The following is a 12,374-nucleotide window of genomic DNA, read 5'->3' on the forward strand; positions in this document are numbered from 1 at the left end:
CTCCTAAGCATGTTGTTGTCTCTTAATTACATATTGAATAGCATCTGGTGTTTGAAGAATAATTGAATAGAAACATAGTACGGAGAACAGTGGCAATATTGATTCAAGCTGATATTTTATTGTGTTTTTGATGATCCTGAAGGCTCTGCTCTGAGTTACTGAAACATGAGGGTTCTTCCTAAGTTTTTCCTGAAACTCCAAAAACATCAACTTTGTAATGGGCGTCAGGCCAAATTTAGCCCGAGATTTTGATTTTGTAATATCAGGTTTTCGTAACTCCCAGAGCACATGAAACTAAACTGTTTCCATGGCTTTTTTTCCTTCGATCGCCAAGGGGAAAAATATTGAAAACAGGTTCCTGCAAGAGATTCAACAAAATCATTATGGTGTTCTGCTAGCGAGATAAAATCAAGTGACCAGATACTGTCTAATCTGTTCTGCTGTTTGAGATCAAGTCATCTTTTATTTCAGGAGAATTAAGAAGTCTCGGGGAGTTCTGAAAAACCCTTGTGGTACATAGCTTTTCTTTTAGATCCTGAATTACCTTTGAAGAGCTCTGCCTCAGTGAAGGCAGGACAATAGCATTTCTCCACTACACACAGATGTTGTAAGAACAGATGTATTAGTTTGTGAAATGCTCAAATTTGACAGTACTGCAGGCTATTTAGTAACTTATCTAGGAGTAATATGTAAGTGAAATAGTCTTTTATAAGCTATTATTTTCCAAAATCAGAAAGGTAGAAATCTTCCTGGTCTGAATCTCTAGATAGGCAGAGGAGAAGGAAATCGGCTCCAAAATAGACAACTGTATTTTCCCATTGCCTTGAACAGCTCTTCAAGCACAGATTGTCTGAAATAGTTGCCATAATATGTTTTTGCTTTTCAGGCCATGGAGCTTAGGGAATCAGTTTTTTAATATCTACATCATCTCTTCCTCCTGGGATTGAATCTCGTTACCATAGCAAAATGGCAAGGAAGCTGATAAGCAAGTAGTGCCATTTGGCAAACAGGACTCAAATTTATTTTATTAAGACAGACACTGTGAAAAAAATTAATGTGATAAGAAATCTTTGATTCTTTTTTTGCTTTAATTTATTTTTAAATACCTGTGAAGGAGATGGTTTGAACAGATATTGAACAAAATGCTCTTACCTAACTAACAAGTGCTGCTGCAAATAGTAGGAGCTTGAGTTTCAAATCTCTGCAGATCTTCGATGCTCTCAGCTCTACACTGTAATTTCCCCCCTTATGTTTCAGCATGTCACAAGTATGCCATGCTGCGAATTAGAAGAGCTTCCCTTTAATGGAATGAATACAGATGTCTGTCCCTTGCTACTTAAAAATTACATTGCTGTGCAATTTTTATTCCTACCTCATGAAGCATGGTCATCTGAATCTGCCCTGTAAATCAGTCTGTGAAGCCCGCTGGGTTTGTGTAAAATCATGTCAGTTAGTGCTGAATTAAATTTCGGTGGGTTCCACAAGCATTGTCAAGAGTATCAAGTTTGATAATGCTTTTTGTGCTCTGGCTTGACAATGTTGATCTCTGGAGGAATCGCATGCCTGGGGCTGTGCAGCTTGGCTTTTTAAGGCATCATCATAAAAACAGTAGCTTCAGGGGTAAGCCTCGCTGGGGGCACTTTCTGTTGGCACCGAGATGTGCCCGTACAGAGTTTGTTTCCAGGACTGAGGTGCTCCTCTCTGCTGCTCTAACTCCAGGTGTGTTGCCTGCCATCTAACGCACATATTGCCTCTTGTTCTTGGTGCAAGAGTTTCAATTCAAGTCACTGTTTTGGGGAGGTTTTTTTGGATTTGCGTTGTTAACTAGAAGTGAAATGAAGTCTCAGCTTCTTGGGATTAAGAGAGAAAACTGAATGTTTCCTGAAAATCATCTCTGTTCTCATCTTTATCCATTTCAGATATATGGTGTGTGCTTATGTTGTTTTCCGTGTGCTGACAAATTTTCCACTTACCGTGCAACTGAATAGCTCCAATAGAGAGGATTTGGGTGTCTTGCTGTAATCTGGCCATGCAGAAGATGCTATTTAGTGTTAACCCCTTTGAGCTTGTAATAATCGTATCACGCTGGTAGGAGTGTTATTCGCAGGCTATCAGTCACAGTCAGTGCAGCTCTAAAGCAGGACTCCTAGGAAAGCCCTGCTTGTGCTCCCTGTTTAAGCTTCCTCTTACATGATAATGAGCACTAGTATTTTTTATATTATTTTGTGGGGAGGATTTTTAATCCTTTAGAAGTCCACATTTTTCCTCATTATCAGCAAAATACACCATCAAATGCCCGTTGGTTGCAGCACTGTGTTAAGGTAACAGGGCAGGCCGTGGGTGGCAATCGGCTGCTGTGTGATTAGCTTGGAGGAGAGACGGAGGACCTTGGACCTGTCAGGATGCAGCCAGCCTTAAAAAGAGCTGAGGGAGAAAATAACTTGAAGGGGAATTTAGGAGCTTAGGAGCAGGGCGTATTGCATGTTCATGTGTGCGAACTGCTCCTTAGGTAGTCCTGTCTCTGTTCAGTGTGTGGACGCTTTGGAGACAGGGAACAATCTGTCGGGGATGAGTAGTGGTTTCCTCCTTGGAAACCGGTTATTTGCAGATACATATAACTGGTAGTGCTGATAATCACCACTGGGTAGCTACAACTGGTGGGTTATTGTGTTTTAGTAGTATCCACATGTGTGGGGTGCAGAGAAGCAGCCCAAAATGCAGCACCTGCAGTACAGGAGCTTCACGAGTTTGAGTGTTGCCATCTACTGGGGGCCGTCTGCAGAGAGGCTGGAGGACCTCGCCTGTCCGCAGTTGTGAGATACTGCTTGTTTTGAACTGAAAGAGGAGATTTCCTGCCCAAATTCAGTTTCAGGGCAGCCTCGTTAATAAAATAACGGTTGTCGTGCTTAGCCCATGGATGGAGCCGAAGCGTCGGAGCGATCCCTGCGGGGTTGCTGCGGCGAGATCGCTGCTGCGCGGGCTGCACGCTCGTGCTTGCTTCTAATGAGATGGCAGCGAAGACGTTGACTTGGGGAGTCCTGAGCAGCCCCCGCAGGGTTCAGGGCTCCACGGCTGCCCCGCGCTCAGGCTGCCTTTCCGAGCCTGGCCCTGCGTTTTCATGGAGTGGGCTGGTCTGGTAATTATTTTTTTCCCCTGCAGTAAAAAAGTCCAGAGGTGAGGTGTGTGTTTGGATTCATTGGACAATAGCCCCAGGATCCCTGTTTAGGAGGGTGTAGCAAGTCTGACATTCTTTTCCCCCAGAAGAAACGGGAGGTGTTTCAAAGTCTGGTCTCAAAGGGAGATACAATACAGCTTGTGCAGCTCTCAGTAAATTGTATTTTGACCTCTGTCAAGCAAAATGTTTATATGAAACCATTAGAAGCAGTTCTGAACATTTTGCTTGAAACCAAATTCCAGCAAGGGACTTTTTTATTTCCTAAAATTTTTTTTTAAGTAAAAAAAATACTGGTTTTCAGGGAAAGATATGTGACTGCTTTATTAAAAAAACATAATCCATGTAGAAGCAGTAGAGCGATGCTTTTCCTACATAGTTGTCCAGTCTGAATATGCTTCAGACTTATCACCTCTTTCTGTAGTCAGAAACGTGAAAGACACGATTTGTTTATCTAGTAAAATAAATTTTTGAGTTGTAACTAGATAAAAAATGGATTTCAGTTGTACTTAAAAACCATGAATACTAACACATTCCCTTCAATATTTTAAGCACTATCTGTGAAATAATAGTTTTAATATATCTTTGACATATTTTCATCTCAGATATATAGGTATACAAGCATGGAAGTATTTGTGTTCTTCTGTCAGATCTGTCTGCACAGTTCTTAGCTGACCAAACAGAGTAATGATGCATTTTTAAATAGATTTTTTTCACAGTAGTTCCAAGATGCTGGATTATTACCATGAACAAGATTTACCAGTAGAGTTATATTTTTTACTGATGAAGTAATACACAGTGTTAAAAGCATATATTTGAGGCCATATATGGAAGTTTTATATTTTAAAGACTAGAGAAGTAAAATACACTGGAATTAAGAGCTTGAGGTTTAACCGTGGCTTGGATTAAGGAGTCATGGAATGGGCTGAGTTTCTGGCTGGTCCTTCTGTTATTGATGGCCGGTTTCCAAAGTGTAATCAAATATTTTTCTCTTTTTTTTTTCTTTTGTTGCAGCTGGTCTCCAATGTTCTCATCTTCTCCTGTACAAACATTGTAGGCGTGTGTACCCACTACCCAGCAGAGGTGTCCCAAAGGCAGGCTTTCCAGGAGACCAGGGAATGCATACAAGCCAGGCTGCATTCTCAGAGGGAAAACCAGCAGCAGGTAAGAGCAACAATGGGAAATTAAAAATGAAACTGCTTAAGTGGAATTAGCTTGCAAATTACCCCTTTGGAACTGCATTTGCTGACCTCTTGCTTGTTGACTGATCCAAGCAAGGGTAGGCTGGCAGTAGTGGGCAGGATTTTTAGAGACTGGAAAGAGAAGTCGGGGCGGTAGTTCTTCCCCAGTACCCTGATAGACTTGTCTGCAGACATCAACAAATCCTGTGGCCTGTGCTCTGTGGATGAAAATTACAGAGTACGCAGGGAGTCTGCATAGTTGTTTCGCACCTATGGAAGCCACGTGTTAAAGGCAGATGCAATATACAGGCCTCAGGCTGGCTCTTTTTTGTAAGGGCAAAGTGTGATATGGTTTTCAGCAAAGCCATTGCCAACTGGTAGCTGTAAGGCAGGTTTGGGACATGAAAGAGGCCCACAGAACACATGATCCTTGCTGCACACAATCGTATACCATATAGACCTCAGGTATTTGTTTGGAAAGTAAGATTCATCACCCACTTCTTTGTTTGTTTGCTGTAAAAGACCTTTTTCTGCCACCATATAGGCTTGTTGTGAAGGGCACTGAATATATCTGCTCCTCTAATTCTTTCATGGATTCTGTTGCAATGAATCTCTTGGCCCAAAAGGTCCTTCATATCTAATTATGAGGGCACACCTTGACTATTCCCTTGTTAATACACATCTCTCTCCTCCAGTACATCTCCTAGTGGTCTGTCCAATCCAATCTGAAATGAATCATGAAATGAGGCTTCCACTCTTCCCTTGGGAGATATCTCAGAGCTTGGTTGTGCATTTGGGGAAGAGGTCAGGGGAATGAATCAAGTGTGACGTCTTTGCATCTCTGTGGCAACACAGTTTAGTTTTCACTCATGTCTCAGCCCATTTGCATCTATAGACTTGTTTGTAGGTAGTGTTTTATGAGGTGCTTCTAGCCAACAAACTTGCTGTTTAACCCATACTGTGAAATAATATGTATGCTTACTTTATTTGGATAATATCTGTATTTATATAAAAATGGATTCAGGCTTAAGGCTTCTTTTTCTTCTGTAAGAGATGTAGTCTCAGAAAGATGAAACAAGCAGCTGCTCCTCCTTCCATACCTTGATATGGAAGAAAAGACTGACCCAAGAGAATACCCCATTTTACTTATTGATTACAGCACTGTCTTCCCTGCTGAGAGATTGCCTTTGCAGTATGTCTCAAATGCTTGTGTTATACTGTATTTAGGAGCTTCTGTGTTGGAAGTATCTCATAAAAAAAAAAGCTCTGACAAATGTCATAGCTTTATGCCTTTTCCCCCTCCCCAGATGGTACTACACCATACAGGAGAAAGCCAGGACATTAGAAAAACATGGGTCAAAGCCAGTCACTGAAAAATACCCTCCAGAGCTCCCCGCAGTAACTGTGGATCCTGGCAGCTGGGGCCTCCTAACAAGATTATTTGCTGCTGCAGCCTGCCCTGACATTGATTTCCAGGTTCAGTTAAGATGCATCCCTATGCATAATGCATTGAGATAATCTTGAGGTGACAGCAGACACAAATAACAGTAGCTCTGCTTGCATCTGGGAGAGCCAGTCTCCAAATAGGCATGGATGGAAGAACTGTGCAGTCCAAAGCCGCTATCAGTGTTTGATGTTCCTGGAGGTCTGGCAGTGCTCCTGTGTGCTGTTCTCTGTTAAAGGCAGGCAGACTATCTCAGTCAAAGGAGTGTATATTTTCCCTTATTAAACTTATGCCAGCACCAAAAATCAGCAAGAAAGTAAGTGGAAATCCAGAATGTGCAATCCAGAATAAAGACTTCCAGTGACTGCATTATTCGAGATAACCTAGGGCAGAGTCATAACAGGAATTACTGTTGCTCGCCTGGAATAAAATACTGTTGGATGAAGAAATAGGTGTTCAAAGCAATCTGCAGTGAGCAGATATTTGCAGTAGATTTGGGTAAAGTATTGGTGATTGAAACTACATAGTTTTATTTCTTGCAGAGCTTATCGTTTGTCTAGGAAAAGCCATTCTCTCTTTTTCATCTCTGCATCGTTTAACTCATGGTGCAAAATAAGCGTCATTAAACCTGAGGTCAAACAGATCGTTGTAAAATACTAAATATTTTTTAGTGCTTTGAGGTCATCTTGGGAGAGTAGGGCATTAATAGTTAAAATTCCGATCTAATAAGGAGTCATTGTGAGGATGTGTGTTTTATATATACACCCACATATACAGATATCTACATGTCCATATGTAAATAGAGTAGATCTATATTGTAATCTTTCATCTGTGCCTATTCTAGAGACTATTGCTCCTAGGTATGCATTTGTTTAATGTATAATTCAGTGGGTCTATAGCTGCATCTTATTTAAAAATGAGAATTATATATGAATTTGCTCTTTCTTTTCTTATCAGGTCAGACTGCTGCCTTGTTATACTTGCAAAACAGCAGTCCCAGTCACCTTGCTTGTGCATAATAAGGGATTTTACAGTGAGGGCTGCCATACTTTCTGATCATTGTAGCAAAATGAAAATTGTGCTCTAGTGGAAACTTCAATTTCTGAGCTGTACTTGAAATAAAACAGAGGAGTATTTGGTTGCTTTAAAGTTTTTCTTGGTATGGCTTGTGTACTACTAAGGCACTTGTTACAACTTTCTCCTGTTAGTTACAGAGGTTATTTTCAGTGATCATATTGCTCTTAACAAACAGAGCAAAGATTATGTCCAAGTCTGTAATACAGCTCGACTTCCTCATTAGATGTTGCATGAAGGGATGTTACTGTTGCATGCATTTTTTTCACTTGATGAAGTATATCTAATTCCCCGGTGCTGACATTTTAGGGCTGCATTAATTAATCTCCTGAAGATCTCAAATGGCTTGAAAGTATTAGTGGATTGAATCTGGCAAGTGCATATTGTCAGGAAGAGCAGGAGTGGAGGTCCATGAGCAAAAATTATCCAGAAATCTATCTGCGAGTCTGCTGGAGTATTAGTAAGAGAATCTCAGTTCCCTGAACATGTCTCTATTTTGTGAGCAAATAAAAAAAATCATCCTTCCGCCCTCATGTGCCTACAGGGAACGTTCCAAACCTGTGGGTGCCCCTGAACTTTCCACTAAGCTCTGAATTATTTTAAAGGATGTGTAAAATCACAAGAGAAATAGCAGCTTTCACACATTTGAGGATGCCTATTATGATATGCAAATGACAGCAGTGTGTGCACTAGTTACTCTGGTAAACCTGCAAAATGTGTTGTGCTTTTATGCTCAAGAAATACACTGATAGCTGATGGAAGCCTGAGGACACGTGCATGATTCATGGACTTTATTTTAAATTTGGGTATGTAAGTGTTAGCACATGCAGTGTGCTAGTGGATGCGATAGTATTTTAAAAAACGTGTGTCTTGTCAGGATTGCTGCATTTTTGACCTGAGGAGATAAAAATCCCTCCAACACATCTTTTTCTGTATTATTACTACCTCTTCAGGGGCTGGAGGCAAGAATCAGTCTCTTTAAGGCACAAGTTGGAAAAAAAAAAAAAAGTAAATACTGGACAGTCCTGCAGAATATAAAAAGTCTCAGTGTATGCTGAGCACATTTTCGGAGAATTCATTTTCCTCTGGTTCCCCCAAAGTTTCTCCAGCTCCTTAGAGGAAAAAATAAATGGGGGACTTTCAGTCAAAAGTAGGAATTAGAAACCAGGAATGTGTTTATAATTGAAGTGTGGGCAAGAGATGTAGTGACGTAATTAGTGGAATAATGCTGACCCGTCTGAGTCAGGATGGCAGTCCGAGCCCTAGTGTTCCCAGTGTTGTTGAGAATTAATGAGCTGTTAGATAAGGTTGGGGACCTTCATTTATACCATATTGTGTCTTTGTCCTCATGAAGGAAGGCCCTTTTCTTCCCTCCGGTTGCTGCAGGGGAAGGAAAATGATAAAGATTAGTGACACGTGGAAACCTTTTGGGATTCTTCACCTCTTCCAGCACACTGTTTTCGGCCTGCAGGTTGGGTTATGTGTGGACTGGTCCAAAAAGAGATACTCCCAACTAGCAAAAACTTTGTTTGAATTGAGGAAGGTGTGGGTGGGAGTAAGATAAAGGGAATGAAGGACCTGGGTAGAACTTATCAGGTGTAATTCCTGAAATACACCACTGTGTCCCTGGGGTGCATATTACCTGCAGATTTAAATTCTTTAGCTTTTACGTGAAATTACCACCGAGTTCGGAATAATAACGAGCACGGGCTTTTGTGTGAGTTTTTAGGAGAATTATCAGAAAGTCATCATTTTGTCATGTAACTAATTTTTGCTCAGCATATGAAACTATTTACAGAGCAGCTTACAAAATAATGTTATGAAAGACGCACTAAAGCTATTATCAGTAAATAAAGTTGCAATTTAGTTGTTCCAAGTGAGGGTGGAGGTAGGTATTGGAAATACTCTTGTAGGTGAGTGGGTGGGCTTACAGGGCTTTATGCAGTTGGGCCCTGATGGCAGTTTTAAGTGTAGAAATACGATACTACATTGTACAGTTGGGCTAAATTTTCATCTGGTTTTATTGGGGTGTTCCTATTGACTTTTCAGCTGCTGAAAACAGGTCTGTGCCTGTTGGAGGAATTTGCTTTGATGGTTTTAAATGGTGCCGGAGGGTGTCGGGGTATCAGTCCTGTAGTGTTATGTGAAGGAGAAGTTCATGGTGGCTGTGGAGAGACCGTGCATAAGGTGAGACGGTATCATTTAGTGGGATCCTTTCAGGAATGTGCACGTGCACTTTTTGGGTTGCCTGGCTCCTTCATTTGCAAGAATTAGCAGCCATAAATCACAAGCCCAGCATAGCTGGGGTGAAAAGTAGTAATTTTCCCTCTAAAATAATTGAATTCTTATTTGGAGATTGAGGCAGCACCCCAGGAGCCTTGAAGGGGGAACCAGCTGCTGGGTTTATGGTGACCATTTTGCTTGGTTGTATTCATCAGTCACCCAACAGATGACTTCATTTCTCCCCAGTAAGGAGCACAGTATGTTTGTTAAGCAGGCAGCAGGTGTTTTAATTGGTTCATCTGTCTGACTCCACAGGAGCGTCTCCTGCTCTCTGTACTTCCTCGACATGTTGCCATGGAGATGAAAGCTGACATTAATGCCAAGCAGGAAGATATGATGTTTCATAAGATCTACATCCAGAAGCATGACAACGTCAGGTAAGAACAACAGCTGGCCTCCAGCTGCCGGGGGGAAGGGACCTTCCCACCACTTGGCACTTGACGCCCAAGGAGGAAGATGGCAGCCACACATGATCCACAATAAGAGTAAGATCTTGGAAGTGTCACCAGTTGACTTTTGAAAGTTTGTAGGACAGGAGGAGGATTGCCACGTGTCTGCAACATCTTCCTCTGAGAAGCAACTTTAATCTCTTTCCTTAGCTTTTTTTTTTTTGTTCCTCTTTATTCTTTCCTGGCATGTATCTCACTGATTTTGGGAAGGTGGTAGATTTAGGTTTAGTTATTCTTTGAGAGTTACAAGCACTCTTCTGATGATGCAAATTACAGATTGTCGGTGCTTGTCCTTCTGGCGAGCTGCAGAGTCCAGCTGATGTTAAAACGACTTTGAATAGTCTCTGCCAGTTTTGAATTACAAGCAGATGATCAGTGAGAGCCAGCTCTCAGCCCCTGCTTGAGGGGCAGTCAGCCACCCTGTGCTTTGTGGCTCCTTGGTCTACCTGGAAGAGCAGAAGAACTGGGTGTCAGATCTCTGGCAAGTGATGCAAGATCAAACGTTCTGTGTTGCGGTCCGACCCCATGAGGCTCTGGATGTCCTTGTTCCCCCGAGGTTTCCACTATCTGCTTCCCAGGCAAGGGAAAAAGTAGTAGTACTTCAGTTACTTGATATCTTTATATGCTGCCATTACAAAGTAAAGTTTTATTTAGTATCGACGCCTTTTACTTCTGCTGCAGAGCCTGACCTCTTTAGGAAAACTCCTATCTCTGCTAAGCCAGGTCCTGACGCTGTTTAACAGCTCTGTAAGTCTATAAATACTTCTGCTGAGACAGAGGGACTAGGGATAGAGAGTTTCCCTCATTTCCCCCCTCCACGTTCACTTCAAACAAGATGTTTTCCTGTAAATTGCTTGTGTAGCTTTCTCTCTTACGTAGTTTTGAGAGCTTTGAGTATGTCACTGAGTTACGTTTTCTGCTACTTGGTGCTCAACAGGTAGAATTTCAGGTGGATTTGTTACATCTCTAATATACTGCACCCCACATTACCTCCATTAGATGATACAGTGAAATTCACTTAAAATTCACTCATAATTCTGAAGCATTTAAAGACTGTGACAAGCTGACATTTCCTTAGCTTTGAGGGTGGAGGGAGAAGGAATGTGCAAGCAGAGAAGTGGGAGGAGATTGCTCGCTCTTGGATGTAGAGTCTGATACAAAATTCACTGAAATCGGGGTAAGCCTATATGCTGGCTTGGATGGACTTCAGTTCAGCCCTCCGTGGTTTTGGTTTTGACTGAGTAGTCTGGTAATTGATAAAGAGCCACTAGTAATATGGAAGACAAAAATGTCAGATATAAAACACTATAACTATATGTGGTGAAAAATAAAGAATATACATATGGTGATGAAGGTGACTGTTCTGGCAGCTGAGAAGAGCCCTTCGGTGGTGCCCTCAGCAGAGTATGTGCAACAGTAGAACAGATGATGTTTTCTGTCTTTATATCCTTTTTTTCCTGAAAGGCACTTAGCTTGCTCAAGGAGGTTTGTAAATTTTTAGTGATAGATACTGTTGTGAATTTTCCTAATAGAGGAATTACTTTTCTCTGGTACCCAAAGGTCAGCTTGACATTCAGATATGGTATTATATTCTTTCACATCAGTTTCTATATTTCATTATTTGCAGGCTTGAAAGATGTGCAATACAGTCAAATCTTAGTAAAGGTGATCATCTCTGTAGGATGATGCTTCTTTGAAAGCAAAGTTTTGACTATATCACTAAACAAATAATAATAAACAATTAACTAAGTTAACAAATGAACAGATTTGAAGAGAGAGAGGGAGCTGAGAGAATGATTATGATGGAAAAAAGTAACCTGAAGCTGATGGCTGGTAAAGAGAGATGGCAATATCAGAAGATATATTAAAAAAAAAAGAAAGGCATGTGACCTATAAAATAAAAAGAGAAAGCAGTTTGTTATGATTTTCAGTTTTGGCTGGTAGGTAAAATGAAAGGTGGAGCATGTATACATTACTGGGCGTTCTTTTTATGCAACGCTTAGCTTTTTGTAGTATCCGTATTTTGGATAGCTAAAGGGAAGCTTGGAAACATATAATTTTCATATCTTGCCTATTCGTTGAATAATATGAGCAGTTGCTCATATTATAATAGATAACCTTCTGCAGTCTAAAAATAATTTTAACTCTGTGTCTCATGGTGATGAGTAATTAGGATCAAGCCCTTGCAGATACTTGCAGGTCTACATGGCAAATGGAGGCTGAGGTCACAACAGGTCTTGCAAGGGGAAGCAACTCAACCTGTATTTTCCTCAAGGTATGGACTTGTTGTCTGTGACTGCTAATCAAAGCCCAGTGAGATCAGTGAAAAGGCTGTCGGTCACTGCACTCAGTAGGTAAGGAATAGGAATTAAATAATATAAGCGTTAGAAGAGACATGGAGAGCGTGTATCTAGGGTTCTGATCATGACCCACTGAGTAAAGTAATATGAAAAGGTGGAGGAATTTACCCCTTGGACTGCAGTTTGGAAAATAGGCTTTGCTTTCCGAATACGCTAGTCTCTTTTAAATAGCATTGCTGTAAACTCTGAAACATGTGGAGGTTGTAACATGATAAATTATGTGTTAGCTCACTGTGACTGCTATTAATGTGTAGATGTAGAATTCTCAATAAACACATAACCCCTTAAAAAAAAGGGAATTAAAATTTGGGAATTAATTATAGCTCAACTGGCAGCACCCTTGAACGCATGCTTTAACATCTCAAGAATACTTAAATATACATATGAACTTGACATTTCACTGAGTAGGTA

The 12,374-nt window shown here is 41.0% G+C and overlaps 1 protein-coding gene across 1 annotated transcript in view; it reads left to right on the plus strand.

Annotated features, from left to right (window-relative positions):
• The window catches only part of ADCY5 (adenylate cyclase 5), a 226,410-nt gene that overhangs the window by 126,333 nt on the left and 87,703 nt on the right, over positions 1-12,374 (plus strand). The window contains exons 2-3 of the mRNA XM_026118471.2: positions 4,187-4,336; positions 9,410-9,531. Coding sequence (XP_025974256.1) covers positions 4,187-4,336; positions 9,410-9,531 — 272 coding nt within the window. The remainder of the gene's footprint in view (positions 1-4,186; positions 4,337-9,409; positions 9,532-12,374) is intronic.

This window comes from Dromaius novaehollandiae, chromosome 7, assembly GCF_036370855.1.
Source record: "Dromaius novaehollandiae isolate bDroNov1 chromosome 7, bDroNov1.hap1, whole genome shotgun sequence".
In the NCBI taxonomy this organism is placed as follows: Eukaryota; Metazoa; Chordata; class Aves; order Casuariiformes; family Dromaiidae; genus Dromaius; species Dromaius novaehollandiae.